The sequence below is a fragment of the Porites lutea genome, chromosome 4 (genome assembly GCF_958299795.1).
Source record: "Porites lutea chromosome 4, jaPorLute2.1, whole genome shotgun sequence".
Taxonomy (NCBI): Eukaryota; Metazoa; Cnidaria; class Anthozoa; order Scleractinia; family Poritidae; genus Porites; species Porites lutea.
In genome coordinates this window covers 30,866,508-30,884,007 of record NC_133204.1, presented here as the reverse complement: position 1 = coordinate 30,884,007, position 17,500 = coordinate 30,866,508, and the positions used below count along the sequence as shown (strand labels likewise).

The 17,500-nt window shown below is 38.2% G+C and overlaps 1 protein-coding gene across 1 annotated transcript in view; it reads left to right on the top strand.

The window, feature by feature from the left end:
- The window catches only part of LOC140934523 (uncharacterized), a 275,762-nt gene extending 269,272 nt beyond the window's left edge, over window positions 1–6,490 (top strand). The window contains exons 2-3 of the mRNA XM_073384132.1: window positions 6,149–6,189; window positions 6,304–6,490. Coding sequence (XP_073240233.1) covers window positions 6,149–6,189; window positions 6,304–6,490 — 228 coding nt within the window. The remainder of the gene's footprint in view (window positions 1–6,148; window positions 6,190–6,303) is intronic.
- Window positions 6,491–17,500: the final 11,010 nt, after the last annotated feature.

Sequence of the window (17,500 nt, the reverse complement as noted above, 5' to 3'; positions counted from 1 at the left end):
AAACTGTTACAGTAATCAATTCTACTTGTAATCATGGCATGTACTAAAGTCTTAGAGGTGTCCGTTGTAAGATACTTCCTAATTCTCCTAATGTTATAAAGCTGAGAAAAGGCAGGTGTGTAGGTGCCATGTATAGCCATGTATAGCCATGTACTGCCATGTATTGCCATGTATTCCCATGTAATGCCATGTATAGCCATGTACTGCCATGTATAGCCATGTAACTGCCATGTATTACCATGTACTGCCATGTATAGCCATGTATTGCAGTGTATTACCATGCATTGCCATGTATTGCCATTTATGCATGTATACCCATGTATACCCATGTATTGCCATGTATTACTATGCATTACCATGTATTCCCATGTATTACCATGTACTGCCATGAATAGCCATGTATTGCGGTGTATTACCATGTACTACCATGCGTTGGCAGGTGTTGCCATGCACTGCCATGTATTACTATGTATTGCCATGTATTACCATGTATAGCCATGTACAACCTTGTATAGCCATGCACTGCCATGTATAGCCATGCATTGCCATGTATTCCACGCATTACCACATAGTGCTATGTATTGCCATTTATCCATGTACTGCCATGTTTTGCCATGTACTGCCGGGTATAACTATGTATTAGCATGCATTGCCATGTATTACTATGTATTACCATATATTGCCGTGTATAGCCATGTACTGCCATGTATAGCCATGTATTGCCATGTATTACGATGCATTGCCATGTATAGCCATGTATTACTATGCATTATCATGTACTGCCATGTGTTGCCCATTATTACCATGTACTGCTATGTATAGCCATGTAATTCCATGTATTACTATGTATTTCCATGCATAGCCACGTATTGCCATGTGTTACCATGTATTACCATGTATTCCTATGTACAGTCACGTACTGCCATGTATTTTCATGTACTTTTGTGGTTTTTACGATTGATAACGGAAGCCCATTATGGTTGTTTCTTGGCATAAGTTAGATAGTACAGCTAAGAAAACATATCCACGTGTAACTAGTGATAAACATATAGAAGATAAGAAATGTGGAAACTATTACAGACACAAAATCTTGTCTAAAACCCTTCATTTTGAACAAAAACGGCTCAGGTTAATTACATTCCGTCCTTGCATGTAAATATCAAGGGAAATGCAACCTTAAAAAAAGATCTTTTAGTCTGAATTTTAGACATCCCTTCGACTTGCGTCCCTTTGACTCGAAGGGATGTCTGAAATTCAGGCTAGAAGATTTCCCTGGATAGTTTTTCACCGTTTTCAGTTATCAGTCGATAAAAATGACATGATTGCTAACGATTTTTATCGATACCGATATTATCTATATTGACTTCTCCTGGATGTAACTCAGCTACACCCAAAACTACACGGACGTACATTACTTTGAAAGGGTGGGAGATCTACCTCGTGAAGAGCTGGGCATCTACAAACCTGGCCAATTATTATCAGCCACCAGAAGATGACTTTGAAGACCGGATAAGATTTTTGTAAAAATAATAATTGTTGGATCGTTCGACTGTCAAGTAATGCAACTCAGTTGTCATTAAATTTAATGTTTGCATGAATTCAGTTTTCATTTATTGATAAACAGGTGTATTCCAATATAGATCGATGAAATCGGTACAGAATCAAGATAAATCGATGAACAAAACGAGTGTCATCGATTTCTACCGATGGATCAATGCAATCGATATCAATAAAATCAGATTTACCCACTTTTAACGATTTAAATCAATCGATACCAATCTTTATCGATTGACTACTCCGGGTTGTATTTCATCTAATTTAACTCCCTCTATGTTTCATGATGCATACAGTATTATTTCTTTCTAATATGGTATTTGATGTTATATTATATTTCCACTGACGAATCCAGGAAAAGGGCCAGGGACACCCAAGGAGCCAAAAAAAGTTTTTTGAGATCCTCCCCCCTCATCTCAATGTTGGGATGAAAGCCCCCACTCAATAATAAGTCAACACATAATTTAATTTTCAGAAAGTTTCTGTAATCACCCATCGTTCTGCCAGTAACAAGCTAGCAGTTTATTTATTCGTCTTGTTTGTTTTTTATCTTATTCAAAGTGTTATTCAAAGCAAGAGAAAGACTTGCTGGCAAATTGTTTCAAATCTAAGATTTGTGAACACATGTCTGGCAAACTCTTCAAAAGTTTATATACACACAATTATAAGCACCTTATAACTTCAACTGCGCTTAACGAGCATAACTTTCAAAACAGCTGCTCCACAAAATTTCACTGATAACGTGCAACGCAAAAGATAACCCAAGTATGACCATACAACAAGTGTTACAAAATCTACAAATTAGCGGTCCCTTCGGGATTTTCTGTTTTTCATAATACTAAACATCTCTTAGTTACAGGCACGAACAATAGAAAACGTTAACCAGCTATTCCTTGCGGCCCCTGTCTATTAAGCAAATCGAGATTTTTTCCTGGCATACTGACTATAAATAACAACTGTAAGTACTTGTTATAATAAACGCGCGAGTGAATTGAGTGCCTCCTCAGAGTTTCGCCTTATGGGCGAAATCCCTGCTCTTCAGGGGCAGCAAGTTCTTAACTGACTTTTAACAGCGCGTATTATCTAAAGTGACGAATGGCACTTGAATATCTTTGTCAACTAGTATCCGTTTACAATCCTGAAAGAACGTCACACTCTTCGAGAAAATATCTTCTTGTAACGCCAACTGATATGACCTTAAATCATACAGGAAAGGGGCCTTGATCAAATAAAGTTGCTCTCCTCAGGAAAATATCTTTTCATTCTAAAAAAGAGCCTTTCCTTGGGCTACCCCTGAACTGTGAAACAGTCAGTTTCCCAGACGATAAAAGATTTTTCACATTCAAACTTAAGACATACATGGTAATACATGGCTACACAGGGCAATAAATAGAAATACATGGTGATCCATGGCGATACATGGTAATACATGGCAATATATGGTAATACATGGCAAGACGTGGAATTACATGGTAATACATGCGTATACATGGCAAAACATGGCAATACATGGCTTTACATGGTAATACATGCCAATACATAGCAATACATGCCAATACATGATAATACATGGTAATACATAGTAATACATGCCAATACATGGCTATCCAAGGCAGTACATGGCTATACATGGAAATACATGGTAATAAATGGTAATACATGGCTATACATGGTAGTACATGGCTATACATGGCTACAGATGGCAGTACATGGCTATACATGGCAATACATGGTAATGAATGGCAATACATGGAAATGCATGGCTACAGAGGGTAATACATAGTAATACATGGATATACATGGCAATCCATGGTAATACATAGTAATACATGGCTATACATGGCAAAACGTGGCAGTACATGGCTATATATCACAGTACATGATAATACATGGTACTAGATAGTAATACATGCCAATACATGGCTATCCAAGGCTGTACATGGCTATACATGGTAATACATGGCAATACATGGTAATCCATGGCTATACATGGCAGTACATGGCTATACATGGCTATAGAAGGCAGTACATGGTAATTCATGGCAATAAATGGTAATAGACAGCTTTACATGGCAATACATGGCTATACATGGCAAAACATGGTAATACATGGTAATACATGGCAATACCTGGCTATATATGGCTATATATGGCTATCGAGGGTAATACATAGTAATACATGGCTATACATGCCAAAACGTGGCAGTAAATGGCTATACATGGCAATCCATGGTAATACATAGTAATACGTAGCAATACATGGCTATATATCGCAGTACATCGCTATACATAGCTATACCTGGCAGTACATGGTAATACATGCCAATACATGCCAATACATGGTAATACATGGCTTTACATGGCAGTACATGGTAATAGATAGAAATACATGGCTATACATGGTAATACATGGGAGTACATGGCTATACATGGTTAAACATGGCAGTACATGGTAATGCATGGCAATACATGGTAATATATGGCTACACATGGCAATACATGGCAGCACATGGTAATGCATGGCAATACATTGTAATATATGACAATACATGGCTAAACATGGCAATACATGGAAATACATACTAATACATGGCAATACATGGCTATACATGGCAGTACATAGCTATACATCACAGTACATGGTAATACATGGCAATCCATGGTAATACATAGTAATACGTGATAATACATGGCTATACATCGCAGTACACGGCTATACATAGCTATACATAGCAGTACATGGTTATACATGGCAATACATGCTAATGCATGGTAATACATAGCATTACATGGCTATACATGGCAGTACATGGTAATTGATAGTAATACATGGCTATACATGGTAATACATGGCAGTACATGGTAATTCACGGTAATGCATGGCTATACATGGTAATACATGGCAGTACATGGCTATACATGGCAGTACATGGTAATGCATGGCAATACATGGTAATATATGGCTACACATGGTAATACATGGCTATACATGACAGTATATGGTAATGCATGGCAATACATGGTAATGTATGACAATACATGGCTATACATGGCAATACATGGTAATACATACTAATACATGGCAATACATGGCTATACATGGCAATACATGGTAATACATGGCAATACATGGCAATACATGGCTAAATATGGCTATATATGGCTATATATGGCTATAGAAGGTAATACATAGTAATAGATGGCTCGACATGCCAAAACGTGGCAGTACATGGCTATACATCACAGTACATGGTAATACATAGTAATACGTGGCAATACATGGCTATACATCGCAGTACATGGCTATACATAGCTATACATGGCACTACATGGTCATACATGGCAATATATTCCAATACATGGTAAAACATAGTAATACATGGCTATACATGGCAGTACATGGTAATAGATAGTAATACATGGCTATACATGGTAATACATGGCAGTACATGGCAATACATGGCAGTACATGGCTATACATCACAGTACATGGTAATACATAGTAATACGTGGCAACACATGGCTATACATCGCAGTACATGGCTATACATAGCTATACATGGCAGTACATGGTAATACATGGCAATACATGCCAATACATGGTAATACATAGTAATACATGGCTATACATGGCAGTACATGGTAATAGATAGTAATACATGGCTATACATGGTAATACAAGGCAGTACATGGCAATACATGCCAATACATGATAATACATGGTAATACATAGTAATACATGCCAATACATGGCTATTCAAGGCAGTACATGGCTATACATGGAAATACATGGTAATACATGGCTATACATGGTAGTACATGGCTATAGATGGCAGTACATGGCTATACATCGCAATACATGGTAATACATAGCAATACGTGACAATACATGGCAAAACATGGTAATACATGGTAATACATAGTAATACATGACAATGAATGGATATAGATCGCAGTACATGGCTATACATCGCAGTACATGGTAATAGATGGGAATACATGCCAATACGTGGTAATACATGTTAAAACATAGTAATATATGGCAATACTTGGCTATACACGGCAGTACATGGTAATACATGGTAATGCATGGCTATAAATGGTAATACATGGCAGTCCATGGCTATACATGGCAGTACATGGTAATGCATGGCAATACATGGTAATATATCGCTATACATGGCAATACATGGGTATACATGGCAATACATGGTAATACATGGTAATACATGGCAGTACATGGGAATGCATGGCTAAACTCGAGAAAGAGAACATTGCTGCGATAACTAACGAAGAAAACCGGGAAAATGACAATGTTTTTAGGCTGGAAAATGTGCAAAATTATATTTTGGCCCAACGAGCTGAAAACACAATTAAGAAAACCGAGTATGACTTGAACGTTTGGAGGATGTTTTTCCGTAACAAAGGTGAAGAAAGAGAAATTGAAGACATACCTGCTGAAGGGCTAAACATCTTGATTCGCCGTTTTATGATGGAGATAAAGAAGAAAGATGACAGCGCTTACGAGCCAGCAACTCTCAGTTGTTTTCAAAGAAGTCTACAGTGTTACTTAAACGATACGAACTCCAACATAAACATTCTCAAAGACCAAGAGTTCCAGAAATCCAGGGGCCGGTTGCTTGAAGCCTGGTTAGCGCTAACTGTTGGTTAAGAGGTATCAAAATGTATAGGTTTCCATGGTATTTAACGCTGGTTAGCACTAACCATGCTTCGAGCAACCCGGGCCAGGGAGGTTCTGCTTTCTAAAAAGAAACAGCCGGTTGTAGAACAAGGGAAAGGTAATCACCCCCAAGCTGTGAGAGAACTTACCGATGCTGAAGAAGATTTAGTGTTTCGTTCCAGTGAATTTGGCGATAAAAACCCTGAAGCTCTACAGCGCACAGTTTGGTGGTTATTAGCACTGGTTTCCGTGTAAGAGATGAAAGCAGAAAGCTGAAATGGAGAGACATTGTTGTTGAGAATGACACTGAAACTGGCAAGGAATTTCTCATTTGGATTTCAGAAAGAGGATCTAAGACGTGCCGTGGCAATGGTGACAGACGAGCATTTAATCCCACCGCTCAGGCAACAAACGAACATTGTCCAGTAGTGTACTACAAAAAATTCCGAAGTCGCCGTCCTGCATAGATGAACAGTGAAAAGGGGGCAACATCGTGTAGCAAGGACCTGCGGTGTGGCATGCCCCAAGGATCTGTGCTGGGGCCTATGTTGTATGTATTGTATACATCCCTCCTTGGTGACATTGTCAGAAGTCATGGCCTATCATGTCATTTCTACGCTGATGACACCCGGCTTTACTGCTCATTCAAGCTTCATGATCAAGCAGCTTCAGTGCAAGCAATTGAGTCTTGTTTAAATGATATTAATGCATGGATGCTTGCAAATACGTTAAAGCTGAACAGGGATAAAACTGAGCTCCTAGTGATTGGACCAAAGCACAAAGTCAACCCACCTATTAAGGGTATCTATGTGACTGGTGAATACACTGAAGTCTCCAACAATGCTAGAAATATAGCTGTAATTTTTGATTCCCAAGTCAACTTAGAGAAACATGTTACGACCACCTGCAAAACGGCCTTCTATCATTTACGAAATATTGCAAAGATAAGAAACTGTCTCTCTAAGGATAATGCTGAGACACTTGTTCAAGCATTTATTTCATCTAAGTTGAATTTCTGTAAAGCTCCTCTATATGGCTTACCCCAATCGGTTATTGATAGGCTACAGTATGTACAAAACTGCGTAGCTCGACTGGTGACTAGAGCTCCAAGCTCAGAACATATAACACCAGTTCTTCGTAGACTACTCTGGCTCCAAGTCAGACAATGAATTACATACAAAATAGAACTTCACTGAATGGCATGGCACCAAAATATATAGCAGATCTCAGTTACTGTGCCCAGGCTCTGGACCTCCCTAACCGATGACATAAGATCAATCCAAAACCTTGATGTTTTTAAGAATAAGATTAAAACACTTCTTTTTAGAGCGGCTTTTATTACTTAGTTGACTACCCTTTTTTCTTTTTATTGCATATATTTTCCTCAGGTAATCTTAGCAAGTCGAATGTATCTTATTTTTTAGAAATTAATTTCTACAACTGTTATAAATTTTCTTTAATAACTCAAATGTTTTTTATTTTTAGAATTACGATTATTGTTAAGCGCCATTGAGCTCACGGAAATGGCGCAATATAAATTCTTGTATTATTATTATTATTATTATTATTATTATTATTATTATTAATTCAAATTTCGCACTAACCCTGGGTTATCTTAACCCAGCTTTGAACAAGCCGGCCCTGATAATTAAAAAAAAGTTCCTAAAAATGAGAAATAGTACATTATACATCATTATATAGAATGCAAACATGATTCTAAATATTCCACTTTCGTATTAGTACATAGTAATTGATAATTTAGTACTTCTAAAACAGAATTCAGTGGTATGTGGAAGTAAGTATAAGAGTTATCCATAAACATATTATCAATTACATAAAAATCTACTTCAAACTTTCCTTTGAATTCAGTTCAACCTTCAAGACTACATCAAACAAGTCACTGAAAGTCATATTTTGGTTAAGTCGTATTGTTCCCCCTTCTACATTCTGACCAGCCCTAATTTTAGAGAAAGGCTTATTGTTTATAGATTCTTGCCATAATTTCATTAAAATAATGTGAGGCAAATTATAGAAGTCTACTCTTAATTCACGGTTCCAATCATTTCACTGCAGATTGCTGCATAGACGACTGGATTCCAAATGGGATGAACCATCTTTTGACGTTACAGAAATGACACCTGACAGCTGCCAATCGTTACTAACCGTTTTTTGAAAGCCTCAAGGTTTAGGAATTTAGCTTACAAACGCGATGTTTGCTCCTTAGAAAAACATCAAAACTTAAGGCACAGGGCTTGGGTAAATATGATATAGCAAACAGAGTGGCTAAGGCCCTTTTCGAAAAATGGATCGCAAGTGTCACGGATGAAGCAAATGTTGAATGTTTGAGAAGGGAAGAAATGACAGTAGGAGAACCAGCCAGCGATGTGGTAGCTACAGATATGGCCAGCAATGTAACTACAGATGTGGTATTAGTTCTGAAGAATCGGATGAGGATGATTGAGATTTTCCTAAGTCAGTTTTGCTCCTTGAGCTATGGCTAATAGCTTCTGGTTTCTTGATCAATAAAGTCAGGTTGAATCTTAGAGCATTTGATTTTGTTTTTAAAATCTCTATCATTGTGCTAGCCACGCCAGCATTTTGATGTTTCATACCCATCAGACTATATAAATCATCACAGGTAGACTGCACTGAAAATCCAATTTGGTTAACTATTTGCTATTACAGCAATAATGGTATTTACTAGAATACCACTTAACGTACCATGAAAAGCCATCTAGGACACCTTGGTAAACGATATTTTACCTGCCAATATTGGTTTCCTCCAGGATAGCGTTCAAACTACTATGAAAATCCAGTGTGGTAAATTGTGCCACTAAACCAATGTTGGTATTTCTTACTAGAACACCACTAAATGTACAATGAAAAGCCACCTAGGACACCTTGGTAAACCAAATTTAATATGCCGATATTGGTTTCCTCCAAGATAAAATACCATTCAAATTACAATGATATCATAGTTAAATTTGCCACTGTACCAATGTTGGTATTTTTACATAGGACACCTATAATATCACAGAAAAACACCATATTGGTATATCAAAGTTGATGTTCCAATGTTGGATTCCCAAAAAATGGCATACTAATATGGTAAATGTAACCCGGTTACCAAGGTTGGTACACCATATTGGTTACCAATGTTCTACCAACCATTTCGCAACAAAACACCACAGAAATACCAACCATGGAGTCGTTATGTTTTTTTTCTGTGCGTTAATAAGCATTTTGACCTCAAGACATAGTGGAGACAAACCCTAGGTGACCCACGCGCAAGAGGTTATCTAAATTGAGAACCTAATTTTTTAGTACCATGGCAACGTCACATCAAACTTTAAAATTCTATTCTTTTTATTCTAATTATTTTTTTCCAGTCAGAAGAGAGACGTGACAATCAGGGTCATGTTTTTTGAAAGTCAGTCCCAAATTTATTTTTAGCCCTGATAACTGGATAACTTTCTACATCATCCAAAACAGCAAAACCCACTGAGAAAGATCCACTCACTCAGAATTCAACAATGCACACAACACTATTGAGTTCAACATCTCGAAAGAGCAAACGTCAGCCAGTTTAATATTTGGGAACCATGACAGTGGTTTGAACTGTGGACTTAACTTAAGACTGACAAAAGGGCACTGCTGGGTAGATGAAGGTAAAGAGCAAATCTTTAGCTCGAAATTATCCCCCTCCCTTAAACAATATATGTCCCATCATGTAATTCCCAACCTGCCATTAAGTTTGATACATCAGGAAACATTGTACATGTGTACATGTACACTGTATAACGTTTAGCCTCCGCTGTTCAGAAATAAATTTCTGAGCTGCAGTAGATTTTCATCTTGATTGTCATGCAGCAAATGGAACCTGGTAAGAAACCAGTCCAATATTAAGACGGTAATGAAAAGAGTGAAAACTTTAGCTCAGAATTATCCTCCTACGTTAAACAATAAATGTTCCTTCATGTAATTCTCAACCTACCATTAAGCTGGATATATCAGGAGAGATTGTACATGTACAAGTACACTGTATAATGTTTAGCCTGAATTGTCCAGAAATAGATTTCTGGACTGGTGAGGTTTTCATCTTGATTGTCGTGCAGCCAATTGAACCTGGTAGGAAACCAATCCAACAAACTTAAGGCAATCATGAGTTGACCCTTTATAAGCATCTAATACCACAAATTGACAAAGCCACAAATTGAGTCAACAATGCAGCATGCGAGGAGGATACAAGACAGTTGTCATGGCACTTATTTATTTGCACATGTAACTTCTAGCCTGTGAGCAAGCTCTCTGTTCAATTAGTCACCTATTTTATGTCTTCTTAAGTTGCAATGACCATTAATTTTATCATTTATACATGTAACAGCTATGACCCTATGTACAGTATCTGATTTCAAAATGCTTTACAGTTGTCATTTATGCAATCCCAGAGCACATTAAGTTGAGCTTTACTCGCCATCTAAACCGCATTTATGCCAGGGAAAGCGTCTTCTTAATTTATGGATGTGAGATCTCTCTTTCAAGTTAGACCACCTCCCAGACCTGCTTCTTTATGTCCTCCCAGGGCATTTCCAGACAACATTTGATGACAAGAGTGGATACCAACACCTCAAGATTCAACCGGACTCCCAGGAATTCTTCAGGTTTTCCTGGAGAGGCTAATTTTTTTCTTGCTGCACTTTACCTTTCAGATGGAAAGCAAGTGCCTATTTACATCATAATGTTGGCCTCGTCCTCACCAGTGCTGCACAATCTTTGGGCGTACCTGTTTCGCAGTATATTGATGACAGACATGGGGGCCAGTTATTCCTATCTGGCCCAGCCCTTTGCCAGCCCAGTCACCAACTCGCACAAGCTGCAGCCTTTGTTGTTATTCCTTCTCATTTCAGTGGGATACTTTGTTAACCTTGCAAAGAGTTCTTCACAGCCGTCCACTTTTGTTAAATCCCTGGGTTTCATCTCTGATTCTGTATTGCAAGCCGTTTTAGCCCCACTAGATGAAACGGAGAAACGTAAGCATTGCGTGACAAACTCTTGGGATCATCTTTTGCGCCCGTAAAAAGCTTGCAGCATTTTGCAGGAAAAGCACTATCATTTAGTCTTGCAATCCCGGTCTGTAAGCTGCATGTACAGGAGGTGTTAAAAGCTATCAGCGCTGTTGCCAGGAATTCGAAGATTTCTGATCCAATTCAGGGACATTTGGGAATGGACTTTCCTGGACAAATGGTCAGGTCACTTACCTTGGCGATCGGAGCACCATCTCTGTCACAATGTTCAGCGACGCCTCCCAGAGGGCCTGGGGAGCAGTCTTGATAGGCGTCGAGTGTTAAGCTTTTTAATAGTCTACAGTGACTTCCTTTTTATGATTTAGTGAAAATAGCTAAATGTTGTGCGGCATATAAACTCATCAAGGGTGAAGTTCCCTTATATATTGAAGACTCCTTAAGACTCAACAGCCAGCAACATAGTTGTGTAACTAGATATAGTAATTTAAATTTTATTTGCCGAAAATTTAATCAGGTGACCGAAGGCGGTAGGTCGTTTGCAGTTTCTACTTGCCAACTCTGGAGCAGCTTAACTCTAGAACTTAGAAATGTAATATCACTAGAATCCTTTAAGAATAATTATCGAAATATCTTGTTTAAAGAGCAGCAGGAATTACACCAATTCATAGTTTAATCATATTCTTGTATGTATTTCACTAGCCACATCATTAGGCTCTTATACTCATTCATATTGATGTAGAACTTCTATATTTCCCTAGTTTTATTTATTTTGTACTTAGACTTTGTATATTCTGAATCTTATGCTTTTTGTCATTTTAATTTAGATAGAGGGCCACAATTTTACTAATTTCTGTAACTATTCCGTGCTACCCTCTTTAAATATAGTGTATTATTATTATTATGGATCGACCTTGAAAGTGATATCAATTCCCTTGAGGCCAAGGCTCAATATAAGGCTTTGAGCTCCTTTTTCCCCTCTATCAGAAACGCAAGAATCCATGTGTGGATGGACATGACTCTCCGAGCAGCCTGGGAAAATGGCACCTTTTGACTTGATGTCTTTGGACAGCAACTGTCGCAGAGGAAGGGATGGCCTGTTGCCTCATTACTCGCCAAATTCTTTAGAGGTTGTTTTTGCGCGACCGATACTGATGGAACATGATGTCTATGTCTTTCCTCCTTTCGTTCTCGTGGGACCGTTGTTGCGGTACTTTTCCGATCAATGCCAGCATTTTCCTCTTACTGTCATTGTCCCTCGTTTACACCCACATCATAATTGTTGGGCAATACTCCAACCTATGGCAGTAGATTCTTTTCTTTCTGGGAGGAAAGGTGATCCGGCCATATGGCTTTTCCCTTCCTGCACCTCCCCGGATTTTTGTTGCTAGGCCCTTATCATGGGATCTGTGGAATTTTGGTGTATCTGCTCCTGGTAAGCTGTGTATTAATGCTTGTCTCTATAGATTGAATGCCCCTGGAACCCTGCCTGCAGATGTCCCGCCTGCTCTTATCCAAACGACAGAAAAGCGAACTTTTGCCAAGCTTGCGGTAAACCTATGTCTCGTGAACCAATGCAAGGGCCCGTCTAAATGCCGACGTGCCCTTCATCAACAAGCGTTTTACAGAATTCCAAGAATCGTACAGGAACAAACCTTATGAACGCCAAAAGGTTTCATTAAAGTTCAGCTATTGAGAAAGAAAGTTTCTGCTGTGACAGCGGAAGACATCATGAAGTTTTTGATTAGCAAGGATGCCGCAGGAAAAAAAAAGTCCATGTACGCTCATGCTCTAGTAAGACCTGTGGTTTCCCTAAGCGTCTGGCGGCGGGAACTATCAATTCAGAGATATAACATTCTTTGTTCTTGACAAAGTAAAATCGAGGGTTGTCTAATACTGTCAACATGATACGAGTGGAGAGACACAGTTGTTGGGTGGACAAATGCATCTCATTAAGGGAACTTAGAAATTTTGTTGCTTGTCATGTTAGCAAGAGACCCCGTGTAAGGGTAGTCGAGTCATACGAGTCGTACAACTGGAGAAAGTGCTTGTCCACCCAATAGAATAAACTGTAAGGAAATTATTTGAGTGCCGAAATAAAGTATCCACCACACGGTGCTGATGAAGCCGCTGGTGTTCCTGAATTGTTGTACAGATCACTCGACGATCAAATGTGGCAAACAACAACTTCGGTTTGGGGGAAAAACTCTCCGCAAAGCTTGAGTGAAGCCGAAAACTGCTTTGGGGAGAAACACTTGAAACGTAAATTGAGAGTTGTATCTGGTTGCAGGTGTTAAATAGCACAGAATCATTATCAGAAAGAGAGAGATCTCACCTTGAATTGCACCCAACAAGACAGAAAGAAAAAACCAAGAAGCACATAGCAAGTAAAACTACTTTAACGACAGATGATATGTCAAAAAGGTGTGCAACACCATCACTGTTGATTGTTCACCTTCGCATCGACGATATCTTCCGACTGTGAAAGACATCAGTTTTGAAACACAGTAGACACTTTATTGTTCCCATTAGGAAATCAATGTTGAAATCACCTGTGTCTTGTGAGACATTTTTCGTTCGTTCCCAAAAGGGAAAAAAGTGTGTCTCAAAGGACATTTTCTGTTCACCCACCACGATAGTTGACGAAAACAACAAGCATCGGTGTTGGCAGTGTCCATCAAATCCCGAGCACTTTCTGAAGGTTAGTACTACTTACACTCACTCTTACAAAGTGCCAGCATAGTGCCTACTACTACTACAAGTGTAGTACTGTTTACCTCAGATGGGATGTATAAAAAGTATCAATGGCTGGCTTAAACGTCACCAGACTTGTTGGCAGATTTTGTAAAGTAAACTTGTCAAACAAAATTCGGCTTGATTTTTCATTTTGGCCTCCCTTTTAGTCAAAGAAATCCAACCTTTTACAATGTGTTAATTGGCCAATCTACTGTGATCAAGAGCCATTATTACTCCTCACTCATCGAAGATGATTGCTATCATTTGGGTGCACATATAAGGCTATTAACTCGATGTCAGTTTTGTTTCACTCTTGAGCTAGCTGTTTGCAAATTATTTTTCTTTAAAATCAGTTAGACTTTCCCTCAAAAGTCACATGAATGTGTTTGATTTAAAATTATAAATTTATTAATGGGTGCTTCGCTTTTACCCTGGCTAAATCTAAATATTAGAAGAGTAGTGGAAGCCTGTGGGTTCAGTCAAGACTGGCAAAAGGGTATTGCTGGGTAGATGAAGGTGGGAGCCAGTTTTTAGGCTGAGAATGGGATCTGTAATGTAGCATACCTGGAAAACACTAGACATGATAAACATATAATTCAAGTTATTATTCAAGTTATTATTCTTTCTATTCTAATTATTTTTCCGGTCAGAAGAGAGACGTCACGATTATGCTTATATTTCCTTGGAAGTAAGTCCCAAATTTATTTTTAGCCCTGATAACTGGATAACTTTCTACATCATCCAAAACAGCAAAACCCACTGACAAGATCCACTCCATCAGGATTCAAGAATGCACACAACACTATTGAGTTCAACATCTCCAAAGAGCAAACGTCTGACATTTTAATATTTGGGAACCATGACAGTGGTTTGAACTGTGGACTTCACTTAAGACTGACAAAAGGGCACTGCTGGGAGATGAAGGTAAAGAGCAAATCTTTAGCTCGAAATTATCCCCCTCCCTTAAACAATATACGCCCAATCATGTAATTCCCAACCTGCCATTAAGTTAGATACATCAGGAAAGATTGTACAGGTGTACATGTACACTGTATAACGTTTAGCCTCAGCTGTTCAGAAATAAATTTCTGAGCTGGAGTAGATTTTCATCTTGATTGTCATGCAGCAAATGGAACCTGGTAAGAAACCAGTCCAATATTAAGACGGTCATGAGTTGGCCCTTTGCAGGCATCTAATACCAGAAAAAATGGATCAACAGTGCAGCATGTGGGGAATACACAAGGCATGATAGATAGATGATATAATTTTTCCAAATTGTGGCAACACAAAAAAATAGATTCCAGAAATGAAGATACATGTACCAAAGGACAAGAACAAAGCACAACTAGCAGCCATAGGCATCCTGGAGTGATGAGAAAATTAATATTTTTGCTTACTGGTTCAATCCAGAAGTTGAAAAAACATGGAAAGATTCATGCACTGTCACAGGAAAAAAATTGGAGATTCCAAGTTGGAATAACATTGGAAAATACGCGAAAAGATAAGCCAATGTTGGTATATTATCATCTTTTTTCAAGGCTACCAATAATAATTATATCAATGCTATACCAATAGTTGGGAGATTTGACAAGGTTAATACCAAGACTGGTAGATTATTCGAATTTATAAACAAAATAATAAGTTCCCAATAAGATATCAATGGCATTTCAATTTTAGTGTACAACCCACACTTTAATATAGCAATATAGGTATTTTATTTGACAATACTTGGGATCCCGATACTGGTAGATCATTGGAGTTCCTGGACACATTTATCAATTAGATACCAATGATGTTTCTATTTCAATCAACAGTGAATACTTAGACCTGCTAATATATATAAGTATTTTACTAGACTGTTTATTGTTAGGAGGTCACACAAGTTAAACACCAACACTAGTAGTGTACCAACACTGGACAATAGTTATTAACAATGAAGTTTCTTTATACTAAAGAAAGTTTGCTTGGTGAGAGGAATAACAAGCTGAACTAGTAATATACCCTGGTTGAAGGATCTAACTCGGGGTAAACGTGCAAAACACTAAAGCTGTCACCGGAAATGGTATTCTCTGAAGAAGCTGTAATCACTTCATCACTCATCATCAGAATACCTGGCCCGCTTTTTATGAGATGCCATGCAACCATCGGGTAAACAGGACAATCCTCCCACTTGTCACAAGGGCAATGAACATTGTATTTTTCTATTTTTTGTTTTATACCAGTTTAAAGTAAGAAAATATAGTCTAGTCATTCTACGAGAAAAAAAGACCGAACCTTGAAGTAATTGCAACAGAATTTATTTTTGCCGGAAGTTATTCTACTGATGCCTATAAATAACATGTCAAAAGTCTACCAAACGTTTCGAAGGATAAAATGATGAAATTACAGTTTTATGATTGAATTCTTTTTCTAAATTCAAAATGGCTGCCGCGCAATTTATTCAAAATATATGCGTAAATTTTTACAGCAAACAGCTAAAAACAATAGGCGTAATTGGAAAACAAAATGCGTGCACGTGTTTAAATGTAAAGATTTGAACAACTTTTTGATCACATCGAAGAAATTTTATTTCGAGAACTGGAAAACAACAGTTTTCCTTGAATTAGTTCTCTATCAGTAAGTATATATGTGTATCAGTGACTCTAAAGACTCTCGATTGTTTGGTTTGGAAAATTCTTGCTCTGTACAACTACTCTGGACGATTCTCTGGCCTTCAAACTAACAAAGTTGTTCGCTTCACAAGACATTTATTTAGACGAGTATTGGTAGAAACGCATTGTTGGACGTCCAGAGTGGTACTTTAGTGAAAAATGTCGTGTGAAGGTAAAGTATAGATGGTTAAAGATGTGGTTTATCGTCCGGTTAACATCACACGATGGAGTATTGTGTAATTTGCAAGGAATTATCAACCAACGGCCTCGAAACAGTGGAACTTAGGCAAAAAGGAAGCGATGGCATCAACAATGCAAGTAAACTACGTGGCGACACACTCCAAACTTTTGCAGGACAGCGTGTACATCAAAAATGCAGGCAGAAATACTGTCATGTAAAGGTTATTCGTTCCTACATAAAGAAACATACGGCTGATGAAGAAACATCCTCTAGTGCAAGTCGTACCCTGCGTTCCAGTGAACCAACATTTGATTTTGGTGAACGATGTTTATTTTGCAGCCAGCCTGCTAAACTTACGGGAAACAAAAGAGGACATGATGTTTTTCCTGTTAGAACATTAGATTTTCAAACCACATTAAACCGAATTTGTGAGGAGCGAAGAGACGGTTGGGCTGAGAAAGTGCATGGCAGAATATCTTTTTCCCAAGATCTCATTGCAGCAGGTGCAATTTATCACCAAGTTTGCAGTACCAATTTTCGGACGGGGAAGCAAGTACCGCTTTCTCATCAAACTAACGGAAGCAAACGACAAAAGAAAGGCAGGCCAACTGATAAGTCTAGGCAAGAGGCATTCTTGGAGGTTGCAAAATATCTTAAGGAAAACGATGACGAGCAG